This window comes from Uranotaenia lowii, chromosome 3 (genome assembly GCF_029784155.1).
Source record: "Uranotaenia lowii strain MFRU-FL chromosome 3, ASM2978415v1, whole genome shotgun sequence".
In the NCBI taxonomy this organism is placed as follows: domain Eukaryota; kingdom Metazoa; phylum Arthropoda; class Insecta; order Diptera; family Culicidae; genus Uranotaenia; species Uranotaenia lowii.
Genome location: NC_073693.1, coordinates 184,171,643 through 184,198,851, shown reverse-complemented (window position 1 = coordinate 184,198,851; position 27,209 = coordinate 184,171,643). Strand labels below are relative to the sequence as shown.

The 27,209-nt window shown below is 35.5% G+C and overlaps 1 protein-coding gene across 6 annotated transcripts; it reads right to left on the bottom strand.

Annotated features, from left to right (window-relative positions):
* Positions 1-1,369: 1,369 nt before the first annotated feature.
* LOC129757064 (dynamin) lies at positions 1,370-25,823 on the bottom strand. Of its 6 annotated transcripts, none has more exons than XM_055754174.1 (16): positions 25,482-25,822; positions 15,591-15,664; positions 15,294-15,443; positions 14,624-15,230; positions 14,210-14,555; positions 13,974-14,131; positions 13,792-13,812; positions 13,411-13,517; positions 13,159-13,346; positions 12,979-13,095; positions 12,560-12,574; positions 5,082-5,297; positions 4,915-5,008; positions 4,712-4,848; positions 3,839-4,011; positions 1,370-1,739 (listed from the first exon to the last, which is right to left on the bottom strand). In XM_055754174.1, the coding sequence occupies exons 1-16, from the start codon at positions 25,625-25,627 to the stop codon at positions 1,601-1,603; spliced, it is 2,688 nt and encodes an 895-aa protein (XP_055610149.1). In that variant the 5' UTR covers positions 25,628-25,822; the 3' UTR covers positions 1,370-1,600. The 6 variants fall into 6 exon arrangements, with proteins under 6 accessions (XP_055610149.1, XP_055610150.1, XP_055610151.1 ...); XM_055754178.1 differs by lacking the exon at positions 1,370-1,739 and adding an exon at positions 1,944-3,097; XM_055754175.1 differs by lacking the exon at positions 12,560-12,574.
* Between the last annotated feature and the right edge of the window lie 1,386 nt (positions 25,824-27,209).

Below are 27,209 nucleotides of genomic sequence, written 5' to 3'. Positions count from 1 at the left end.
GTTATATATTTTTGCATTCACTATAGCTTCGAAAAGTTTTGGTATGCACGATAAAATGGCTATGCCCCTGTAATTGTTTATGTCAGATTTTTTTCCTGACTTGAATATGGGTACAAGAAATGATTCTTTCCATACTTGAGGAAAAACACCTGATTTCAATGAAGAGTTAAATAGAAGAAACAATGGCATACTCAGTTCATTTACTAGATTTTTTAAAATAAGTGGAGGAATTCCATCAGGCCCGGGCCCTTTAGTGCTGTCTAAGGAAGAAATGGTTTTACATATTTCTTCAAAGGAAATTGATTCTACTACAGTAAGTACCGTTGAATCAGAGAGATAACTAAAAAACGAAGTATCACGATCTTGCTCGGAAAAACTAGTGTAAACATTTTGGAAAAAGTCGGCGAATAGATTACAAATTTCGTCGGAATTTTGACCTTCTATGCTGCCAAAGTGCATGCGAGATGGAAAACTATTATTTTTTAATTTTGTATTGACATATCTAAAAAAGTTTCTTGGGTTCGATTTTATGTTTTGCTCAATTTTTATATTATAGTCTTGGAAAGAAGTATTTAAGCGTATTGCTAGTCGATTACTGGCTTCTTGGTGTTCTAACTTAGTGACTAATGATGGATTCTTTTTCCAGTTTTTATGTGCCTTCTGCTTTTTATTTCTTAAATGCACAAGCTCTTTCGTGAACCATGGCGGATTTTTGTTATTATTTGTTCGTCGCTTTAATTTTGTTGGAACGTATTCATTGAGAATATTACCAAGAATTTTGTAAAAAATCTCCACTTGATTGTCTGTTGAGTTTTCAGCTCGGAATATTGTTTGCCAATCAACAACTTGTAATTTTGTTTTAATCATATTATAGTTAGCATGAAAAAAGTCAAACGTCTCTATAAACTCGTAATCATCTGGTAAACGTTTTTGATCAGGACATATGATTGAGAATTCGATAGCAGTGTGGAAGACCTCGTTTTTCCAAATTGGATCTGAAGCTTCTACAACACAAAAATCATCAGTCAAATTGGAAAATAATAAGTCGCAAGAGAACCCACATCTTGCGCCTCTCCGGGGCCCATGTATTAAAATTCTAAGGCTATGATCATTTAGTATCCGGGCACTTTATTTCGGTGATAGCTACGTTACTAAAGCTCGGATTTGCAAATCTTTAGTAGCGTTGTGTTGGTTTTTTCTCTTTTCTGGATTTTCGGAAAAATTGAAAGAAGAGCAGGGAGTGGAAGGGTGACATAAGAAGAAATTAAAATTTGTTCCGACCACATTATGACAAAACAAACAATTATTGTAAAGATCACTGTTCCACCAATATTTATGGGTAAATTTCTTTCGATTTAAAACAGAAGACTTGGGAATAATTCGTATTTATTAACCTAAATGTGCTTAAGGATGACTTACTTGGTTAAGGAATATCTTACACATCATATTTTATATTCATAGCGTTAGAATATGTTTAAACGAATATTATAGACACTATAAACTTGCTGTTATCTATCGTAACATTTTAATCTAACTTAATGATATATTCCCTATATTACAAACAATTTTTCCTTTACTTTACATATAACTGTGAATGGATTTATTTGAATCTGCTGGCAAACACATTTGATAGTTCATTCATCGCAGCATTGGTGACAGCTTGACCAACCTGCTGATTAATCTGCTGTCTCATATTTGGCGGTATAGCTTGTGCAACGGAGCCAGCTCCTCCCGGTCGACTATTGTTTTTTTTTTCGAAAAAAAATTATATTGAAATGATTCACAAATACAAACATAAATTAGTGTCAACTTAACAAGGTTGTTCGGGATCACAAATTAATACATACGAACAAAATTTGAACCACTCTACCGTCAAGCTTAAGTATGTTTCATTAGTATATATATATAACATAATTATTTGCAGCATCTATCGAGCACATCGGTTGTTTTTTTTTTTTTTTTTTTTTTTGGATAAAGTAATATTTTGTCTATTCTCTACAACTGATCAATGCTATTTTACCAGTAAAATGCGTGCTTTATATTAAGAACACTTTTGGATAAAATTATTTTATAATAGTCTTTCTAAATGCAACGTGGTATGATTGGTATTGGAAACTTATTGGGTGCTCACTAATTGCAATGGAAATAATCGCACAGTTTGCGGTTTTCAATTACAATATCATTTTCCCTTTCTCATTTGTTATAGGGAATAACATTTATATATAATTAAACTATCTTTAGCATGTTCATATAGCCTTATCCTGGTGCGAAAGCTGTTAGTTTGATGAACCTATACATCATTGTTTCAACTCAAAATTGTAGATGAAAATTTAAAAGAATGAACATTATAAAAAATCTCTAGTCCTCATCGGCGTCAAAGATTTATTTAATGATTTTGTTTGTGACTCAATTGTAAACTGAAAATTAATATTTTGTGTGTGTATGTGTGTAGAAAATTGGAATGATCCAAAACAATATAATCACAGATAATGAGGTTGGTTCTTGGAAAATTATCAATGTATTCGTGTACCACAATGCCTGTTTTATCAGTTTGTTCCAAAATGTGCTCATATAGCTTGATCTTCACTTTCCAACAACAATTGACAGATAATTGGAACGTGTAAAGCAGAGGACATTGAATTCTCTAAATTCTTTCGTTGCATCTGGATAATGTGTAGCAATGATATAATTCTATCGCTTCTTAAACGACTTCTACCAACAAAATCTCTTCAGTCCTAGAAATTTCTATTCAATACATTTGTAAACGTTTGATAATTGATCTTTTTAAGTTTTTATAATTTTTGTCAATTCTGTGTGTTGTTTGTTACTTCGATTAGGATTAAATAGTATGAATTCTAGGAATACATATCATTTAAGTTTTAGATATTGCTCGACGGTTGTGGTTCATAAAACATCACAGCAAATTCTATCATTCCTCTACATTGCAACGTCATTACTTGCTAATTGATACTGTACAATATAAATTTGAAACGACTAATAGTAGGACATGGTTTGCACAACAGATATTTCGGATAGAAAGTATTTTAGAGCCGCAACGTTAATATCATATTGTAAATATTTTGCTTTTTAACGCCTCCTGTGGATGTAATGGGAAATTGAAAACATTAGAAAAATATCCAAGTTTGTTGAAGGATCATTTTGAATATTCAAAAAAGAAATACGCTTAAGTTTCTGCATATACCCCTGAGGAACTCAAAAATAGCTCAACGGCAAGGCCAATCAAAATTGTCAATTTTGAAAAAAAAAAAACAGTTGAACAAGTTTGGCCGACCTTTTGTCAAACTACAAAATAATAGGAAAGGGATTATTTGGAAACGTTTATATGAGCACTAGCCATCCTAAAGATACATATGGAATCTACCTAAGTATTCGATTTATATTTCATCATTGACCTTATCATTTAAACTTTGTTGAACTATTTTTTTTTATGTAGGAATGCGTGTTTTAAGATATGAAAAAAAAACTTAAGATTATATTTAATTTCTTTAAATATAGTTTCTTGTATCTAATTTATTTACTGTGTTTCAAAGTGAAAAGTCTCTTATTGTACATATTTCTGAAGTTTTGTAAGGCAATAATGAAAGTATAAAAAGTACAATGAACCAACTTAAAATAAACTATTCATTAAAATCTTCAATAGGTAACTCAAGCTTGCTTTACAGATGCTATTCATTTTTTTTTTGCTTCAATACCACGAATATACGTTTTTTTCTTTATTAGTTACGAAATACTTAAAACGCAAAGCTAAACAGCAGAGTGGTAAAATATTGTTCAATATGACATTACTATGAAAACACTTAAGTCATGGTATACTTACGATGGTATCAGTGGAGCTGGAAGAGCTTGACCGGTTGGTCTTCCCTGTGGCAATGGAGGGGCACCTCCTCCTCCCGGTCTGTTGGGAATAGCTGGCGCTGGCCTAGCGCTCGTCGGTGCCGGTGGTGGACCACGTCCAGCTGTTGCAGGAGCTCCCATTGAACCGATTGAGCTCTGTTGAAGAAAAGTTAAAATAATTTGTTAAATTGTTAAATTGTTCGTCCGCACTACAAGTTCTCGCTTGTGGGGCGGACCACGCTAAGCCTACTAATGTGTGGTGGTAGATGCAACTCTATCTGTATCTACCACTTCATAGTAGTAGGCTCGTGAGGAACAAAAATTTGGTATGTGATGGTAATGCTTCTAGACAAATTCTACCCGCTCATTTTCACCATCTTTCATTTCTTCTAACCTTCTATCCATCTATATATAAAAAAAAAAAAAATTTCATAATCTTTAGATGTCCCTACTAAAAAGGACATCACTTTTCACCGCTAGGCCGATAAATCAAAGTAACAAACAAAAATTACGGTGGTTAATCTCTTCATAAAAATAATTTATTGTTTTTGTGAAAAAAAAATTATTAATGTTCGCAGTACTGGATTTACAGTTTATTTTCTCAATTTCCGATAGCAGTTTCAGATAAATCTTAAACGAAATCAAATATATTTTAATTATTCAACATTGAGACATACATATACTAAGTCATATTTTGCAAAAAGCCTCACATTGCAAATAAAAATATGTGAACTAACGAAATAAAATATTCAAATGATGATAAAGGTCGCATATTATTTTTCAGTGAATTATTCCACCTTTATGAATTGTCTGTTCTTGTGCTTGATAATAACGCGCGATAACGTAAAAAACCTACCTGTTGCTGGGGAGCATTTTTACGAGGGCCTCCTGGACTCGGTGGTGATAATCGTGGATTGTCCATTCCACTCGAAAGCCAATCATTCTTAACTGGTGGCGGAACTGGCGTTGAGAATGTAGCCATCGAAACATCTCCTACAAATTGGTAAAGATTTTATTATCATTCCATTTCCATTCATTGATTCCAGATTATTATGTTACCAATGATTCTAAGAGCCTCTTTACAAGCATGATACATTCGAAGCATTTCCTCCCGTTTTTGCGCTTCCTCAGGACTTTCTTCCATCATACTAGCCTGCAATGTAACAGCAAAATTTTAATATTTAAAACTTTGGTATTAGCTATTAGGTAAATAAACTCTATCTCACCTGATCGCCAGTAGCATATAAATGAGCCAGCAGTTCACCAGTAATAAAGTCCTTGGCATTGTTTATAATAAGCATCATTATCGCTTTCGGCACCATATCTCGTGTAGTTTTGGTTACGATTTTCATGTAAGAATCGACTAGATTACGAATTGTTTCAACTTGCCTTTCCAATTGAGGATCCAAGGAACTAGTCTGTCCAACTTCGCTTGAATTATCCTAGAAGTTTATGAAAATCGAAAGCAAATTTAATAAAATTCTGATGAAAATATCAAGCAGGGTCACGCCAGATCGTTTTAACTCAGCACTAAATACTTTGAGAGTTATCAAACAACAGAAAAGTTTCACAGTAAACTTTTGCCTTGATTTCGAGCAAAAAATATGCTGGAAACGTTCAGTAATCGAAATTTTTGCTGGAAACCAACAATCGGGTTTCTATTTACTGGATTTCTCAGCATTCGGTTGTGTTGTTGTCATTTTTGCTGAAAAATCGGTTTTCAAATTGCTGGACTCTCCAGCAATTCATCTAGTTTGCTTGAAAATCAGTAATCGATTTGTCAAATTGGAGTCTGTTTGTTTTCATAAGCGGAAGCAAGGTGAGATTTGACGATTTTTGGTTAGATTAATAATTGTAATTTTCTTCTATATTCTAGCAACCAGACATCAAGTCAAGGGTGAATTTTATTGGACAGGTAGATATTCCATAAAAGATACTAATCAAAACTATTTTTACAGATTGCGGACGATCAACACTTAGGCACAAAGCTGCCACCCCAAAGCCGGTGTTAAAATGTTGAATGTTGTTATCCAGGAATTTAACACTAGGTGGCATGTTGAAAAAAAATCGTGTGTCAGGAAATAAATAAATCCCTTATTGAAAAATTGGAAAAATAATTGTTTTTATTGCTTATTATATGCACATTCAATATTCAAAATTTACTTTTGAATTGATATATAAATTTGATACTAAATACAGCCGGTTGTGTTGAAAGAAATAGCTAGTTTGTAGCAATCTGGATTGCTGATTTTCCAATAGCCTTCACTCCAATTTCGTTCAGATCTGCTATCATTCTTATCGAAATCTGTGGAAGAGCGAAGTGCAAGCTTTATTCGTTTTAGCAGGCCCAAGCCCAATGGGAGTTATTAAGCAAACACTAGCGACACCATGTCCTCCATAGAAAAGTTTCGATTAGTTAGGGAGCTTTTGGAAAGCTTTTGAAAACGGCCATACATTTGTCCTAACTCCGAAACGTCAAAAAATTTACCTGGCAAGGCGGATTGGTGGTTGGGTTGAAAGGGCTGGCAGCAAGCAGAGTTGCCAGGTGTCCTGATTTATCAGGATTTGTCCTGATTTTCGAGTGACCGTCCTGATTTTTCAAAAACTCTCGAGTTGTCCTGATTTTTGAAAATTGATCCCTTAAATGTCCTGAATTGTCCTGATTTTCATAAAAATCTCTCAAATATAATCGAATTTGTAGTTAAAATAGGAGAAAATCTAATAAAACTATTATAAAAGAGTTAAACCCATTTAACAGATGGTAATCTTCGGTTCAGATGATATTTAAATGGTGTTTTTCGATACGAACTGCAGCCCTGCCAAGAAGCTGCGTCCTGATGTTGCATAAATCAAAGCGTTTACAGCACCTGTATTGCCCCTTTATTTATGCAATCTAAGCCGAGCTTCTTATTATTTTGATCAATCAAGGGGTGTCCTGAAAAAATCCTGATTTTTAGCTTCGCGTTGTCCTGATTTTTGACGAAACCACCTGGCACCCCTGGCAGCAAGTGATAATTTTGGTTGTTCCGCCAGCCGCCGAGTGTGGACTACACTGAACCCAAATTCACTCTTAAAATACACATGATTTTTCACTTTAAAAACAAGGATCCAGTGATTTTCTTCCATTCAAGTGCGACATATATACATTTCACTTGGCAGTCACTTAAATTTCAAGTGAATTCGTCCACATTCACTTCAGTCGTCACTTGAATTTGAAGTGAGAAAACATATTCACTTCTCCATCACTTGAATTTCAAGTGAATGTCAGGTTGTAATTGTGTTTATTTTCAGAGTTCAAAATGGCAAATTCTTATAAGCAGCATTTAAAGCGTTAAAATCATGTTTCAGCTTGTGGGTTGAACGGGACAGATTTTCTGGTTTGCAGCAGGGTAGATTTAGAAGTCGCACTATCCGCAGTAACCGATCTGCCTTGGGATTACGATGGAATTTTCCTTTCGCCATAAATTTATGGCGAAAGCGTAATGTAAGTATTTTAAATCGCAGTGCTGTTCTATAAATGTTATTTTATTTAAAAACGCGAGAGATAATGAACAAGAAACTTACTTAGAAACTCAGATAAATTTCACTCGAACGTCATAGTGTAATTCACTTGACCGGTCACTTAAGTGAATTCACTTGACCCTTCACATAAAATTCAAATGAAATTACGTATGTCGAGAATTTACTACAGATGTCACTTATTTTTTAAGTGAAAATTATTTTGGGTGTAGGCTTAACTTCCTAAAAATGTCGCTTCTTTCTTAAGTGGGCCATAGACTACACAAATGGCCTGTACAAATTCGATTATTCCACGACGATTGTTTGATCTATGCTGGCCCACACACTATACAAACATTTTTCACGCGAACACAAACGATTGCTGGCGAAAACAGCAACAAAAAAAAACCATCTCCTCCCCGGCTGGGAGGATGGTTTGTACAAAATATTTCGATCCCGACCGATTTTACTCCAACCGTTTGGGCGCTCATTCAAGCAGTGGCATACACTATGCAAATCGTGTTTACAGCGCCAAAATTTCATCGATGAGCAGAGGACACGTCGTAACTGATGCCGTTAGTTTTTCTTTCCTGGTAAAACATACGAAATTCTCCAATCAAATGCTTCACAGTTAAAGCACTGACCATACTGACTGGACACTCGATTTCGTTTTCTGGATAATTTTTCCAGAAAAAAAAAACAAAAAAAAATCATTTTTCCAACAGTACGCAATGTCGATTCCAGAGTGCGCATCGATCGATTTGAAGAAATGCTATCCCAGTTAGGAAATGCCACCCAACTTTAAAAATAAAACACGCAATTTCTACGATAAAATCGGGCTAAACAGGACCATTTTTCCTACAGGGCATTTTTTGTCAAATTTTTCAGGTTCGCCACCTGCCGTCGGTATTGCGAACCTGCAAAAGCTGACAACAAAAAATTAGACAGAAAATGGTTGAATTTTTGTTCTAAGAGTCAAGTCAGTGTGGTCAGTGGTTAAAGGTTGTTGAAGTTCTTTAGCTTCACTCCCGACTAGCAACGGGGGAGGAAACACAAATCACCAAAACATACAAAGAACTTCGCTACAAAACAAATCTTAACCAAATTTGTTGCTTATATACTATATTTCATGTTTACTGCATGCTTCCTTTCATTCTTTTTCTTCTACTGCATGCTCTAAGGTTCGTTACAGGTGTTGCATACTTCAAGAAGAGCACTGTAATGATTTCAATCAAATATGACTCGCACGAAGTGTAACCTGCACATGACGCTCATTAGACCGGCTGTTCTCTACGGGCACGAGACACGGACGTTGCCCGAGGAGGACCTGCTTACAGTCGGAGGCATGGGTGGCAAAACTCCTCAGATCTGCTTGTCCAGTGAAAGAGAGTGCAATTTTTTTTCGTCTGCTCCCCCAATCGGTGCGGGGAGAGATAAATCGCACTGAAATGAAGAGTGAGATTGTCAACACATAAGAGTGAGCGAGAGCATTCATATCCGCTGATGAAGAGAATTCCCTTCTCCAGAAAAATCTGTTGCGCAATGTGCTGAGGAGAATTCGAGAGCTAACTCAGTTTATTCTTGGTACGTTCACGAGAAAAGATGCTACTTTCCAAATCAAAGCTCCCAGCGGTGTCCTGATTTTCTAGAAGCCGTCCTGATCTTAATTGCAATTGATTTTGCAATAAAAACAGTTTAACCTCTTAAACCAATGATAATCTTCGGTTCAGATGATGTTTGAACGGTGTTTCGGTATAAACTAAAAACCACCTATATTCATATCTCTTCGCAGCATAAATTAAGGCGTATACTGCACCGCTATTTCGCCTTAATTTATGCAATCTAAGAAGAGCTGCATTTCATTTCCACCAATCTACTGGGGTCCTGAAAAATACTGGTTTTTGTTCTTCGCGGTGTTCTGATTTTTGATGAAACCACCTTCGAACGCTACCTTTAGTAAAAAAATAATTCAAAACAGCTAACAGCAGTGGGCATGGTAGCGGAGTCGAAATTGTTTATATTTTTTCTACGTTGTGTGGTGGGAGTCTAAACAATTTTTTTCTTCTTTACTCTGAGGTGTATGACTGAAACACAGGGCACTCTTTGTTTAGAATTCTCTTTCTCCCACTCGGATGCAAATGCTCTCACACTTGCCGTCCGAGTCACTTACAGCTCGTATAAACTCGGGCAACGAGTGGAGCACGATCTGCGAAAGAGGATTACACTCGGAAGCCGAACTGAAAACAGTGTTGGTTTCTCCCGGCTCTTTGTTGTTTGAGAAGAGCCGACCAACCCTGGTCGGAGGATTCAAGCTACGAGTGTTAAGAACCATCTTTGGCGTGCAGGAGAACTGAGTGTGGAGGCGAAGGATGAACCACAAGCTCGCGCGACTGTACGGTGAACCCAGTATCCAGAGGGTGGTAAAGGCTGGACGGATACGCTGGCCAGGACATGAGAATGCCGGGCGACTATTAGCAAAACAGGTGTGCGCTACGAATCTGGTAGGAACGAGAGCAGGGCCGCGACGAGCGAGGTGGTTAGACCAAGTGTAGCGTAGTCGGCGAATTGGGCTTGGGCCTGCTAAAAAGAATAAACCTTGCTCTTTACTCTTACACAAATTTCCATAAGAATGACAGCTGATCAGAGTGAAATTTGAGTGAAGGTTATTGCTTTCTCTGTTTAACACATGTGAAATCGTATACCGGGATTGCGAGCGCGCCCATCGCCCATGTGGGATATCCGAGAAATTGGAAAACAGTTGCCATGGGACGAGTAAATTTTAGGAATTATGTTACTAACTAAGTGTTAATAACCGTTCAAAGTACATAATGTAAAATAAAAACTTTCAGTGGATTCAACAACGTTTGTAGATAAGGGGGCTCGAACACAAACAATCTAAAGCCGATACCGGGATTCAAACCCATAAAGCCTGGTGTTTTCAGAACCGTGCCGCTCACACCGCTAGTATTGTCGCTGAATCCCCAAACCGGAATTTTCATCAACATCAACGACGGCGACATCACTAACGGCATTTCATGTTGATCAGACCTGTCAAACAGCTTCTAAGTGTCGGAGCCATAAACAAAAGAAAGGGTAGCCGATTGCTGAGGTGTTTGATGATTTTTCATCGTCGCTGGTTGGCAAGAATCCCAATCATCAGCGCGAAAACTTCGGATTTCAACTGCATTGACAATAGACCATTTAAGCGCTAAAGTTGCCTACACATTCTGTATTCAACAAAAAACATTAGAGGTTTAAATAAAAAATGTGTATCAAAGCAAATTTATAATCTTTAAGTAATGCATATAAAGTTTATAAAAACCCGAATAGGTAATATAGATCTGATATTTCTGGACACTCGATTTCGTTTTCTGGATAATTTTTCCAACAGTACGCAATATCGATTCCAGAGTGCGCATCGATCGATTTGAAGAAATGCTATCCCAGTTAGGAAATGCCACCCAACTTTAAAAAAAACAGGCAATTTCTACGATAAAATCAGGCTAAACAGGTACATTTTTCCTACAGGGCATTTTTGTCAAATTTTACAGGTTCGCCACCTGCCGTCGGTATTGCAAACCTGCAAAATCTGCCAAAAAAAAATTAGACAGAAAATGGTTGAATTTTTGTGCTAAGTGTCATGTCAGTGTGATCAGTGCTTAAATTATGATTTAAAAAATCATTAAATATAGTGTTTTAAAACTTCTATTAGTATAAAAACAAGTTCATTTCATTTTCAAAACAATATTCTGATATTTGAAACTCAAAATTATCTTTAAAAGTATGTATATTACGTATAAAATTTTAAAGATGAGCGCATCAATACGTTTACATGAATAATGAGTTTTATGAAAACGCGGTCTTAGAGTTCTTGGAGTGTCTATTTCCGGACAATCCTGACTAAAACCGCGGTATCTCTTTTGTTTTCTACCAATTTGTACAAAATTTATTGTTTTGGAATCCTCGTAATGTAACTCAAATATGTTTCTTAAATAAAATTCAGTTACAACTATTTCTTTTTACGTTATTCAAAGTGTCAGAAAAAATCCAAAAAAATATGCTTCGGAAAAAATATTATAGACCAGCACCAAATGCTCGAAAAAAATTCTCTTAGTGCCTAAGAAAGCTGAAGTTAGAAGCTAGATATATATGTTGCGCACATAGATTTCAGTTTTTGGATCAAGACCACAAAAAATGTAAAAAAGTGGTGTAAAAATAGTACTTCTCAATCAATGCACCGTCAAAATTGTGTCAGTCACAATAACAAAATTTGGAAAAGTTCATTGGAAAGTTGACATAATTTGATACAGAAATCCTTAGATCCTCAGAATACAAAGTACAGATTTTTCGAAAGCTGCTGCATTTCAAACTTTTTATCAATTTGCAGTTTCTTAGATTTTCTAATACCTAAATTCAACTTTGCACAGAATTTTGAACATATAATCGCAAGATTTTCTAAATAAAATTAGTTTCACCAGAAAAACAATTTCATGCCGGTTCTAGTGGAGCAATTACATTTATTAGCGCTGCCGCGATACTCAACAAAATATGATAACTAAAAGTAGGTAACTAAAACAAGACACAAATTATAACTCTTTCACTGCCGTCTCAAGCAAAGTTGTCTCATATGAAAAAAGCGAGTAAACGAGAAAAAAACGATTGAAATTTCAGCTGTATTTTAAATATTTTTTCTCTTCTTCTTCTTCTTCTTCTTCTTCTTCTTCTTCTTCTTCTTCTAACAACATAGCCGAATCATCGTGGAAAATGAATTATTTGCGTCATGCATTTTTCTTTTCAACGTAATCGCTGTTACATGTTACATGTAAACACGCAAAAATTACTACGGCCAGACAAATAGGTAAATGAATAATATCTATTTTCTCAAAAGTCACATGGAACAGTTTCGCTTGGAACGGCAGTTCAGTTTGAGGACCAACTTTTTTTTGAGCTGGCTTTGTATATTGTTTCAATTGGGATTTTAAGCCTCTTCGATTTATTCATCCCACCGAAGCTGGCTTTGTGTTTGTGTTAGGTAAGAAAAATAGGGTATTTTCACACAAGGATTGGCACACATTTTTAGGATGAATCAAACAAAATGCTCAGTACAAAACATTAGCAAATTAAAAACAGTTTTCAATTCATAACAACCCGGATACTGTTTCAAATCAGTAATAATTTTGTTTCAATCAAAATCATCAATACAAACCTCAGTTCCTTCAGACTGTTGCGATTGGATGCAATGGAAAATTGGAAATAAGAAATGCATTACTATAGAATAAATTGAACACAAACTATAAAAAATCCCATTAAATTTCGTACAGTTTTCGGAAGCCAATGGGACTTACTCTGCGAATCGAGTGACGTGACACGAGAAATATTACTTCTTTGCCTTGACTCCAGGAAAGGCGTTATGAAAAAAAAACGTTAATTTGGATGAACACCGAAGATCGATCCCAGCTTATCTGCACCAAAATTTCTACCCTGGTATGGTTATTGGAGTCAGCATAACGATGTAAAATATCGCAAGCCACGTCACGTGACTAGCAAGATAAGTCCCAATATTTGTTAAGTGGATGTGTTCGAGTTCATTGTTTCTAACACTTCAAAAAGTAACCAAGAACTTACTTCTTCACCATTAGTAGATGAATCCTTTTCTGGATACACGCCAGCTCTTAAAAATGATGCTTTCCACGAATCAACGTCGTCAGTACTCTCGCAAGATAATTCCAATTGTTTGTAGTCCTGCGAAAATATTTTAAAGTTTTGAAAAAAAAAGTTCAAGTATGGTATGAACATTTCAGTTACCTTATACACGTTACGACCCTCGGGATTGAACAGTGCAAATGTATGACGACGCGACATAAAGCCTTGTTCAATATCTCGCAGTTTGAGACCGTCCAATGGTAGCATGAACTTTTTCTCTTTCTCATCTTCGTCCTTGAACCAAGAAATACTTTCCGAGGTTAATACAAACCAATATGGACGGGAACCGCCTGTCGATAGAAAGATTGCGATCAATCTTTTGTACTGCGAAACACATCACCTAACAAAATTCACCTTTCATGATTCCCAGGTTTTGAATGCACATATGTCCTTTTCTAATAACTTGATTTCCAAGACTGCGTGTACCTGTCTTAGCCGCACTTTCGGTCTTATTTTGAGCACTTGAAAAAATACATAAATATTCAGAAATATAACGTAGGACTCATATTATTTAAAGATAAAAATTTAGTGTTCGATAAAAAAATGTAGGTGAATTATTTGTTGTATTTTTTTTTAAATAACACAAGCACTTGACTAGCATGTCTTGTAATATATGAATAATTTATAATAATTTTAACTTGTATAATATGTTGGCTAGCAAATGAGGTATTTTACATCTTTTAAATAAACATAGTAACTAATAGTTATGAGGTAAATATGAATTGAAAAATTTACTTGAAATTTGAGCTGCATATGCTGTTGGATTTTTGTCACATGAATAAAAAAAAAATAAGTACCAAAATGATGGTTTTTAAATATTCGCTAAGTGAAGCAATATCAGTAAGTAAAATATCAATATTTCTTTTTTTCAACGATCGTCAAAACGTGGATTGCAATCTGTTAACCGTGCAACTTACTTTGCAAATCCGATGAAATCTTCATGATTGGTATTCATGTATGCAAGTTCGTAATCAATCATCAACAACAATTGCTCTTTGGCTTTTTGTTCACATTGTCGTATGTGAGTTGTGATAATGCGCTCTGTTTCGTCACGGAGTCTAGGATAGCGAGCCATCTGAAATAATATTTTGAAGTGCGTTTGAAGGTAACATCAAATTGATTTGTCATTAGGATATAAAAGAATGATGTCTACCTTGTCTGTACAAATTCTGACTACATTGGACAGCTCCTGCACAGTCAAATCAATACATTTTAAGATTGGTTCCTTCAGCTGAGATATTTGCTTCTTGACGATAGCTTCAAAGGCCATATCAGGAGTGAACAAACCTACTCGAATACCGTGAATATTGCGGATAGCGAATGAAATCTCCCGACGCAGTTCTTTTTCGTCGCAAGACATTTTTACGATTTCAAAACGTAAACGTTCATGGAATATCCTGTTGATTTTAGCACCACCAGACAATTCATTCGTGTTGACTAGAGCGGAACCCGAACCTTCAATAGTTCGTTCGAAATCAGATTGCAACTGTTGGATCATCCTAGGAAGGGAGAAAACAAATGAGCGCATTAAAATCAATTTGCAAGGAAAACGGCAACAAGCACTTACTGTAGCATGGCTTTTGTTTTTATGCTCGGGTCGTCCGGTCGGAAGTGTTTGAATTGTTCCACATCTTTTTCCAGAGTCAAAAGTTGCTTCTGAAGCCGATCACGCAGTCCTGGGAGTGTATCACGAATGTGGTTAGTAAGTTGCTGGTTGAGCACTTTTTGTAGATAAGGTGTTCCCAATCGATCGGCAATATGTCTGTAGCTTGGATGACTGAGGAAAAATTTTCTTTCCGCTGCCAAGGCTGCGTGGATATCCTTGCGCCCTTCAATGTCCTTCTGAGATCGGTTGACAACACCGATGTAGCCACGCCGCAAAGGTAGCAATTTATTCTCGAGAATATCTCTTGCATCCGTGCCTTCGTCCATCAAATCTAGTTTGGTGATGACACCAATTGTTCGAACACCTTGAGGATCGACCTCCTTAGCAAGTTTCAGGGCGTCTGAGTTTGCCAAATCGGTATTCGCCGGTGTAACTGCAAGGATTAGACATGTTTCCTTGCGAATAAATTGGAAAATCATGCCTTTGATTTGATTTTCTATATCCGCCGGCTGGTCTCCGATTGGCACTTTGGTCAAACCGGGTAAATCGATAAGGGTTAAATTGAGTACTGAAATAAAACAACACGGCTGAGAATAACAGATTAATGTACAATTATTGCACACAATATTACCATGAGGTGAGTAAACCCTTAGATTAATTGGAATGTTTGAAATGCCCTTATTGGATCCAGTAACGCGGTCCGTTTCTGCTTCTATCTCTTGTCGTATCTCATCAAAATTTGTCAGCTTCTTCCCCTTCTGATGAAGAAATTCGCCGTATTCTGTTCAGAAAGATATGAAAAAAGGGCTAAGTGAGTATTTGTAATTCAATTAAACGTTAACTGAATGATTATTTTTAACCTAAAACATCGTAACAAAAGGAAAATAATCATTCCATTCTAAACTAAAATTAGTTTTCATACACTTACCAACGGTTCCATTAATCAATTGCAAAATTAAAGGTCGTCGAGTAACAATGCCGGAACCTCGCGGTAAGAAATCCCTGAAAACAAACATGAATAAGTAAAGCCAGTGTTTTTTTTTCACATGGATGAATTTTTTCCGACATTTTGGGGACAAGTTTGTTCAACGATTGGTTTGTTTGGTGATTTATTATGTAAAAGAACCATTTTCTATCGCTAACTCATAAATTGAAGAAATTAAAGACAAAAAAAAATATAAAAAAACATTAATTTTAAATAAAATTTGTTGGGCGACAGAAGGCGACACGTATTACCGTGAAATCGTCTTCAACGAATTTTACGTCTTGGCTCGAAGGAACTCTGTTGTCAACTGGCAGCGCAAATGAGAAGAGGATGAATTGGGTCGGTGGCTCTACTCGATTATGCCAAAGGTCAGCCTTAAACCATGGTTTAATAGATTGGATCTGAGTCGGGATTTTATTCCTATATTTTCCCGTCTTATGTCCAATCATTATTCTTTAGACGCGGTACTCTATCGTTTTGATATTGCTGGCAGCAATTTGTGTAGTTGCGGCCAAGATTACCACGACATCGAGCATATTGTTTGGTCGTGCGAGGTCAATCTTGTCGCTAGAACGAATTTTATAGACTCCCTTCGGGCCCGAGGGAAACCACCCAACGTTCCAGTAAGGAATGTGTTAGCTGTGCTACTTGGACTACATGCTCGAAATTTTTCTTTTTCTAAAAGCTATCGATCTCCGTCTATAATTTCCTATTTCCCTTTCTATCCTTTTCTCCTCTTGAACAAAAAGTGTTAGACCTAAGTAATCAATTGTTATAAACACAAAACGAGTTTGGCTCCTTAAAACTCAAAGGTATGAGCCGTTTTAAATAAAGAAATTTAAATAATAAATAATAATAATAAAATTTGTTAAATAGTGAAAAAAATGTATTTTCTATTTATTGTTTGGTATTATAGTTAGTTGGTGGTCTCAGATCTTCCGAATATTGTGAAGAATATGAGCATTGATATTTTCTACTCATCAACCCTGAAATCAACTCTTCACTGGTTATTTTTTATCATTAGGCTTATTTACTCTTTTTTCACAGTTATACAATTCAAACTAATCTTTAACCGGCAAAAAAAATTAACTCCAAGAGGGCTCTCAAAACAATATAAGATAAAAATTGTTGCATAACGACAACTTTTCTTCATAGCTAAATCAAGTTAAAATTATACTAGTCTCCGTAAATACTAGTTACCGGACACTTAAGGTTTTTTAGAAGTTTCTTCAACAATATATTTTTTTAAATATTGGTTCCTCTACTGATTTGAAGTGTACCAGTATCATTATCGCTTTCCTATACTTATTATGAAAAAATTCATTTACATGTGGTAAGAGATTTCACTCAATTCCAAAAGTGTTGTCTATGGCCGGACAATACAAATTACATCACCAAAGTTGTCATCAATGGCACAAAAACGTAGCAAAATTACTCAGATCACTTGCACAGGTCTTGCAAGTACGTGTTTTTGAATACCGAACATTCTATGAAGTCTTTCATAAAAGTTTTTTTGATAAACTAGAATGGAACTTTTTTTAACTAGAGAAAAATTGTCTATAACGGATAAATAAATTCAAAGGTTCTGAGAGGACCAAAATATTTAAGTTTTTGAATTCTCATCTTCTGCTTACCATTTGAGGGTGCTATTATAGAGATGATAAAATGAATGTTTTAAGTTGAAATCATGTTTAATTTTGAAAATTCTTTTGTCCGATCATAGACAAAAATTTGATGTCCGGTCATAGGCAAATCGTTTTTTTTTTTATTTTCCTAATATTTCGTTTGATTTCCCGTTTTGTTATCTTCTATCTACTGTAGTCGAAAGATAACCTGTGTGACTAAAAATACATAACCGGACAAAGGATCTCGTTAAGCTGGGATTGCAGAAACCTTGGATTTATCGAGGCTCAACGTGGATTTTCCATCCGGAGACCAAACAGCGACACCGAATCAAAGACGAGCCTGATATTGAAGACATCGAATTTCTACTAGTGACCCGGAATAACTCAGAAAAGGAGAATTTGGACAGCAGCGATAAGGTAGCGTAGTAAGGTTTATTCAGTTTTAACTCTTTTTAGTTTGATTAGGTATTAGGCTATGATTAATTCAGATTCGTTTTTAAATTCTTTTCACGATTTTGATTCTATTTTATTAAATAATAATAAGTATTTCAGTAGTGTTGATGATTATTGTAATGATTTAAAAACAGATAGCTTCTTATCAATCATTCAAATCAATGCTCGAAGCATATCCAATATTGATCGTTTCGACAATTTTAAATTATCTATTAATAAATTAGGACATAAACCTGACATTATTATTATAGGTGAAACATGGATAAAAAATACCCTCACACAGCTTTACCAAATCGATGGCTATAATAGTATTTTTTCGTGTAGAAGTAGAGGTGTTGGTGGAGGTTTAGCGATCTATGTTTCTAAAAATATCAACTTTGAAGTTATTGAGTCTGATGAGTGTATTTGCGACATTTCAAGTTTTCATTTCATTCAGATTAAAATCAGTTTAAATAAATTTCAACCATTATTAGTATCTTGCTACTACAGACCACCTAACGATTATACCTTCAATAGATTTTTGCAACATTTAGAAAACAATTTAAATTCCGCAAACAACTATCCACATCTTGTTCTGGGTGACATAAATATTGACACTCTCCATTCGTCTGATAAACTGAATGATTATTGCAATACATTAATGTGCTATGGTTTTGTTGTGTCTAATATTTTCATAACTCGCCCTTCAAGCAAGACACTTCTTGATCATGTTTGTTATAACCTTCTTGATAAATTACCTATCTTTAACGACACCATATTTAATTCCGAAAGTGACCATAATTTTATTTACACTCACTTTCCTTTAACGCTAGACAGACAACACAAAGAAAAGTTTAAATATAAAACCGATTTTCAAAGAATGAATCAACTTCTTACAATGCGTTTTTCACCTGCTTATATGAGTCATTTTGAGGAGCCGAACCAATTCTATGATTACTTTTCCACAACAGTCTTGAAAACTTTACACGAATGTACCAAAAAATTAAAAATAAAATCTTCCTCAGAAAAACTCACTCCATGGATGTCGGATCAACTACTGAAACTTATAAATTGGAACAAAAACGTGAGGGATAAGAGAAGGAAGTGTTTAAAAAAAGGGAAGTCAGTTGATCATCTAAATGTGAAGATACATGACTTAGACAACAGGATTAAAATTTATTCGCAAACTTTGAAACAGAACTATTACACAAACAAATTTGCAAATTCCAAAAATTCAAAAGAAACATGGAAAAACATAAATGAAGTGCTGGGTCGTGTTGCAAAATCATCATTAGTGAATGAAATTCATGATTTAGATTCTAACACCATAATTACAAATAAGCAGTTGATTTCCAATGAATTCAATAAATATTTTTCATCGATTGGGCACATTATGGCTTCTAAACATACATCAAACAGCACAGACTCAATAAATAAATACAATACTTTAAATTTTAATAGCAGTACAATATTTTTGGAACCTACAGATGAGATGGAAATAACTAGTTTGATCAAATCATTTTCAAATAATACGAGCGCTGGACATGATAATATAAGTGTTTATCTGCTAAAAGCCATAGTTGATGTTATCAGTCCAGTTTTAAGTAATATTTTTAACCTTTGTATACAAAATGGAATATACCCCACTAATTTAAAAATAGCTAAAGTAACCCCAGTTTACAAATCAGGCAATCCATCACTGTGCAATAATTATAGACCAATCTCAGTTCTCCCTACGATCAACAAAGTTTTTGAAAAAATACTTTCTAAACGATTGATTTCTTTTTTAAATAACAATTCTTTCTTTTATTCAATGCAATACGGTTTCAGAGAGAAATCTTCTACAACCAACGCTGTGATTGAACTCACTAACAGCATTCAATTAAGCCTCGACAAAAAAGAAAATGTTCTTGGGTTATTCCTAGACTTATCCAAAGCGTTTGATACTGTGAACCGAGATATTCTTTTGGAAAAACTTTTCTCTGCTGGAGTTCGCGGTACAGCCTTAGATTTATTTAAAAGTTATTTGACAAACCGATCGCAATACGTCAGCTTGAATACCCACCGTAGCTCAACACTATCTATTAATATTGGTGTTCCACAAGGATCTGTTTTAGGACCACTATTTTTTATTATCTACCTCAACGATATGGCTCTTTTACCTTTAAAAGGGGAATTAAGACTCTTTGCTGATGACTCATCGACTTTTTACCATAGTGATAGTCATACTACTAACGATTTAAATGTATGCAGCGACCTGACTCTGCTAAGTGATTACTTCCGTATTAATAAACTGACACTTAATCTTGACAAATCCAACATATTAAGTTTCAAATCTAGTTTTCGTTCTTTGTCGAATTCCTTACTTATTACCAAATCTACATTTCCAAGTGTTAAAGTTGTCAAAGAATGTAAATACCTTGGTATTATTCTCGATGAACATTTAAGTTGGAACCAACATATTAGTCACTTATTATCAAAATTAAATAGAGTAACGGGCATTGTATGTAAAATTAGAAGAAGAGTACCAACTGATGTATTAATAGCAATTTATCATTCACTTTTTCATTCGTTACTGACATACTTGGTGTCAACCTGGGGCAATGCTTGCAATAGTCAGATCAACAAAGTCCAAATCACACAGAACAGAATCCTACGCCTTATATACAATCTTCCTGCCCGCAGTCACACTGCTGATCTTTACAATAGTAACAATAATATAATTCCAGTTAGAGGTTTATACTTAATTCAAATTTGTAGCTTCATTTTTCAAAGTCTTACTCAAAGTACTCACTGCAATATAACTTTCAATCGCACCAACCATCAATACCTCACACGCAATAGAAACTTAATCGATCGGCCTACTATCGTATCAACAATTGGTGAACGCTCTCTCTCATTTCGTGGTGTTAAGTTTTTCAATTATTTTGAGGAAAGATGTGGACCTTTCAATAATAATGTTCAGTTAAAAAAGCAATTAAAGATATTCTTATTACAAACTCATTTAGTATCAACACTACTTAAATCTTATGATATTTTGACCTTATAATTTTGCTTACTCTGAAATTCAATTATCAAGAAGAATGTTTGTTAAATGTTATTTTAAATTTTGTTTTGTTTTGTTTGTGTAAATATTTTACTTTATAATTATTAAATTCTGAAACCATTAATAAAAACATTTTAGTTGAAGATAGATTTTTTAGGGTTTAGCTAGCATAGGATATACTCCTAAAACGGTGTAACCAGTGGAGTATAAATTAAAAAATGTAAATGTTTGTATATAAAACTGAATAAAGAAACTAAACTAAACTAAACTAAACTAAACCTATCAACGATGACGTTTATGTGCAATTCATACTTTACAAGCCAAAAAACTGACCACAATACAAATGCAAAGTCAGGCGATCCTCTCCGTACTACTAGGCAAAAGCTTTCGATGCATATTATTGGTTTATTTTCACAGATTAGTCAATAATATTTCAAACACCATTACAGGCTGCTATTTACTTTATTTCCATGGTGTTAAAACATTATCAGGATAATTCTTTTTCGAAAAATCAATGTTGTCCGGCCATATGCCGTATTCGTTTTCATCTGGTGGCCAACCGGTTGTGCACCAACTGCTCATCTTAATATAAAAAAAAACGCCTTGACAGCACTTGGTGCACAACCGGTGGACCACCACGGTGAAAACGAATATGCAAATAGACAAGTTCCCCCTAAGCTCAAATGTAAACAAAAACTATTTCTAGAAGTGTTTTCTATCTAACTAATAATAGGTTTTACCAACAAATGATACATGCGGTTGTTTCCATGAAAACAAGTTTAAAACTTTACAAGCGTTTTTCTTGGTTAGCAGTTTTTACACCTGGGACTCATATGCGAATAGGGGCAGTATAATAGTTGGTAATATGTACTACAGACTGCAATGTTCATGCATGAACCATACAAACATATTATTGTCAAATGCCACCGACAGTCGCTTAGAGGATACCGTTCAAGTTTTCTAAGCCAGCGGTCATGAAATCGAATCTCGATCACGGCATACATAGTACTCTTTCTGTGGTGTGGTGGTTTTATGCTAGCCATCATATCATTGAAAGATGTAGGCTATTAGTTGAGTAAAAATATTTCTTCAAAGCCACATGTTGTTTCACTAAGATCCTATATGCGTGTGTTCGTTTTTTACTGGAATGTGAAAATTGTTACTTAGTATATTCAAAAGCGTAAAATGAGGAAATAAGATGGATCTAAGTTTGTAAAAAAAATATAAGAAAGAATACCTTTTACAGGTACACTACAAAAAAATGTTTAGTGCATCTAACTGAACTATTGAAAAAATATAAAGGAATTTTAATGCATCATCATCAGTTCTTTTCTTTTTCACAGGAGTTTAAATCTGTGTACTGGGAGATGTGATACAATTGCTGTACTCTTAGATATTTTTTTTATTTTCCATAATTGGTGATCCCCTAACTATTTGCTATTTGGAGACTATAGATTAATTATGATTTAAAACGCTTCATGTAAAATTTTCCCTGTATTACAATGTTGTCCAAACTTTGGTTGATTCTGCGATACATGTAAGTGGACTGATTTGATTGATTCTGTGGTAGTTTCGAGAACTACTATTTAAAAACCAAGCAATCGATGTAAATGGGCTAGCTAGCTGTCTTTCAATAAAGGAAGTCGTATAATAAAATTAGTCCGTTCAAGCCGGGATTTATTTCAAGATTTCTTGATTACAACATTGGCGACGAGTCGAACCCACACGGAGAGAGAACAGTTTTTATTCGATCTGGTTAATGAAGAAGGGGTGAATCCGGTGCGAGTTAAGTATGGAGCGGTTCCAAATATGAACATGTAGACCATAATCGTGGTAAGTTAAAATCTCAACACAGAACAGTTATTAAAAAAAAAGTCTCAAAGGAGACGGAAAAGCCTCAAAGGAAAGCATGTGAATTATCTCAAAGGAGATATTAAATAGCCTCAAAGGAGAGCTAAAAGTCTCAAAGGAGACGTAAAAAAATTTAAGTCTCAAAGAAGACGGAAAGCCTCAAAGGAGAGCATGCGAATTATCTCAAAGGAGATGTTAAATAGCCTCAAAGGAGAGCTAAAAGTCTCAAAGGAGACGCAAAAATTGCCAGTTTTCTCAAAGGAGATCAATAATAGCCTCAAAGAAGAGCATAAAAGTCTCAAAGGAGACGAAAAGAATTGCCTTAAAGAAGAGCATGAAAGTGATCTCAAAGGAGATAATCTATAGCCTCGGAGGAGGGCATCAAAGTCTCAAAGGAGACGTAAAAAAGGTCTCAAAGGAGACGAAAAGGTAGTCTCAAAATGAAGATCTATGAGAATCCTAAAAGTTCAAGTAGGAAGCTTCTTTGAAGGCTGGCAAATAAAAAAAAATGTAATTATTATTTTTAATCAACAACTTTTGTATCTATAGCAACCTGTTTATTCCATGAAAGCACGTAAGCAGCCTTAGAAACACGTTTAAGTGCTCGTTACTTCAAATGAAATCCAGTTTAGATCAGGGAAATGTCAAAATATTACAATTCTGGTTGAGGAATATCCATCAAGCAAGCTACGCACGTCCAAATGGCGGTCTTCTCAGATGATGCGGATTGGTTTTTTAACGAATTTGGTAACTTTCCTGAAGACAAATAATTGGTAACATACTCGTTCTTCTTTTTAGCTTAAAATGTTTCGATAAGAAAATCAGGAACGGCTAGCGTTCAAGAAAGGCCCGAGGAAAAACCGCCGGTTGTACCGACCTAGACTTTCGCCTAGATGGAGTATCTGGAAGCTGATAACGAGGATATTCCGAATGATTCCTGTGTGTAAGGTAGGAGTTCAGCAGCCGGTCCGGTTTACCCTTGTTCAGCCAAAGAGCTTCGGACCGTGCCCCAGCTCCGGATCATCTCGATTGCCATGGCAAACAGATTTCGCGTTTTTCGAAATCACTCACGGTTTTCGAGAAAGCTGATCATTGACTTATGACGTTCAATTTAATTAACGTAGATACAAACGTAGATACAGATAGGCAGCAACAAACGAAACGCGATTGGCTCGCAGCGGGAACAGATCCGACGTCGCATTTGAAGCGGTTCATACGATCGGGTACACCGAGGAACTTCCATATAAAGACAACCGAAAAGACAGGTTCCGTTTACCGATTTCCACCAGAAACAACGCAGTGCGGATCCGAGGGACAACTTATTTAAGCTGCTGTGATGAAGGGGCTATCTTTCGCAAACCAAATATTAAAAGCGTCAGATTTCGTTCCCACTCAAGTTAACAAATATTTAAACTAGCAGACCGATATCTGTTTCTGCGACCCCTGTACATTCAACGAATCTTATTCTGTAGGAAAAGGATTTCTTCTCGCAGAACAAACAATTTGGAAATCAGGATAGAATTGACAACAATGGTTTTCTAAATGCAACATGCCTTCAGATGTTGGAGGTCTCGATGTTGTAGGCGAGCAAATCATTTTGGAGAGCTGCCGCACAAGACTGATCAATTTGCTTTTATTTGAATTTCAAAAGAAAGGGAGATGTGGTAGTTTCGAGAACTACTATTTAAAAACCAAGCAATCGATGTAAATGGGCTAGCTAGCTGTCTTTCAATAAAGGAAGTCGTATAATAAAATTAGTCCGTTCAAGCCGGGATTTATTTCAAGATTTCTTGATTACAACAGATTCATCCGAATTTTTCCAAGTGACATTCAAAATGTCTAGGTGGAAATTTTTAATCAGCTATTCTCATGTTCATTGCCGATTAAATGTAAACAAAAAGTATCATAGAAAATTTTAATTTGTTTTTCTTTCTCATGGTCTGTGATACTGTTGCTTTGTAAAACTGTCACGAAACTTTTCCGCCCTAATGAGATTGCAGTACCAGAAATAATCGATACAACTAGGTTCTTCACGAAAAACAATATTTAAAAAAAGATCAGTATTGATGTTATACTGCTGGAAAAAATTAAATATTTAAAAAACGAGATATACATTTTAAAAGCTCTTTATTCAAATACACCATCGGTAAATTTCAAATTTTGCGAAAAAAAGGTTCATTTTCATTAAAATACAATTATGTTTTACCAGCATCTTTTCATGTGCCATTGTAAATTACAATTTGTAATATAATGCAAATTTATAAATATAGATTTTCAAAATATAATAATAAATAATGAATAATAATAAAGAAAACAAAATAAAATAAGGCGCTTAGGATCAGAGTAGTGTAAGTGATTTTTAGTCAATATTGAGATGAACAGATTTTTGGAAATTTAAAGCATAAGCATACCTATATTTACATACTGGAGAAGACACAGGTCTCAATTAATTTTGTATCATGTTCCTATGTAGGTATGTTGTAATTAATTTTAAAAAAGCATAAACTAAGAGTATTTTAAGGAACAAAATTTATATTAAATTCTTTATTAAAATACACTTAAATTAATTTAACGCTCATTGAATGTTAAGCTGTGATAAAAAAAAGTTTAAAAACGAAATTCTAACATCATTTAATTAAATAAAAAAGTTTTTGATAAAAGAACAATTCCACCAACTCCAATGTGGAATGATTCTTAATTCTGTGGTGCTGCCTGATTACGATCGTTTATCAAATTGATTTCTTATGAGTAAGCGCTAATTTCTCTCTGCTTTGGTTTTTCCCCCTTTGTGTCTTCCCCAATGTCACCCGAAGATATTACGACAGGGCGGGGGGAGAATATATCCATCCCGGATCCAAATTAATTACTGCATTGACTTACTTTCCGACGAAGTTTTCTAATACCGAGGATTTTCCTGCAGATTGGCCACCCACCACAGCGATTTGTGGCAAGTCCAACTGCATATGAACACCCATTTGGGTGAACGCATCCTGGAGCTTATTAACTATTGGTATCAACGAATCCATGTTTCTGCGCTTATCCGCGACCGATCTGCACGAATGTAGTCACAAAATATGTGGAATAAGTTCCCGAAAGACTTTTCAATACTCTAGAGTTTAAAATTTGCACTTTGAACCTTTTGTTCACAGTTTTCGTATCTTAAAGATAAAAATTGTGCTAGTTTTCCACTGCACCTAATATTATTGATTTACAAGAAAAGTACAGTCCGAAGGTGACTTCAGCAAATCGATCGTCAAAGGAAATGTCATTCCATCAGCGTTACTACACGGTTAATTCAAAATAGCCCTTCGAAACGTAACGTACTAACGTAATACGAGTTAAGAACACCATCAAAAAGCGATATTCAAATTTCTTGACTAAGGGCATCCGCAGCAATCGCGAGCAAAGTGAAAATGCTCACGAGTTTAATCACTTTTATACCGCACCGGGGGTTAGTATGAAGGTGAGCAAAATAGGGCCCTTGCCGTCGGGACCGATAAAATCACCAAATTTGCTCACAAGAAAGGGGCGAGAGCAAACATGCACTGAAAAATTTCTGCCGTTTATGCTGGAGTTAAACAAACGACGTTCAGCGTGTAGAGTTTGTTTACATTTCATTATGCGCAGAGAAATTTGCGAGTCGTTCCGAGTTTTTTTTCCAAACAGGAGGAATAAGTGGTGTACTTTCTTTTGAGCTTTTCCCCGCAACATACTCAACGCTAATCGGCTGCTGCAGAAGAAGAGCAGGAGAAATAATTAGAACCTGATGCTGGTGGTGAACGGCTTTTCAATGACGGATCGGTTCGGTGCCGACTATCCGGTTAGTGGTCATCATTGCAGATTTCCCCGGAGTCCCAACCAACCGCAGCAGCAGAAGCTGTTGGAACATGTCTGGTATCTCCAACGATCATAAATTCCATTGAGGCTCAACACGGTCCTCAATCTCGCTGCAACAGGGTGGGCGGTTCTGACTCACTGGAGCCGGAACTTGGGACCAGCGGCGGAAGACCTTCTGCATGATAGTGGAACCAGCGGAACTCCGCAGCAGCTGGCATATTTCGCGCAGGTTCCGCTAACTTTCAAATGATTCCAGCTGCTGCTGCCCGGAAGTTCCTGCTGCTCCCGCCATTGGATCCGGTTGCTGGTCGATAGATACTGCTTGAACCTGCTGCGGAAAGAAGCTAACCATTCGAATCACCGCCAAAAACAATCTTAAGACTCAGATTACTCGGTCCGAAATAATTTTATCAAGATTTTTTGTAACTCTTATTTTTCAGTGCAATGCTAAATGCATACTTTGAATACTACCGCCCGGTGCGCGAAAGAGTGTGTATACCAAAACCGGTCCTCTGAAATGAGCAAAATCGGGCCTCGTATACTCACTTATTGGTGCGTTTGCTCTAAATATATTTTCGTTTTTGAAAAATTAATTAATATTTATTTCTGTTTCATAAACGAAAATCAAAGGACTAAAGCAACTTTTATATAACATTTAATCGCACCATACTAACTTTTGGGTACAAGAACATTGATTCTCTTTCAACAGGCGATGGAATCGCTGCCGAATTTGGGTGATGCATGGTTTTTGCACTGATGCAAGCAAGGTTT

Coding starts and splice junctions, on each gene's coding strand:
- LOC129757064 (XM_055754174.1), bottom strand. CDS start 25,627: ATGGATTCGTTGATACCAATAGTTAATAAGCTCCAGGATGCGTTCACC. Junction 15,444..15,590: donor ATTGATTAATGGAACCGTTG/GTAAGTGTATGA, acceptor CTTTCTGAACAG/AATACGGCGAATTTCTTCAT. Junction 14,132..14,209: donor TCAGAATTTGTACAGACAAG/GTAGACATCATT, acceptor ATATTATTTCAG/ATGGCTCGCTATCCTAGACT.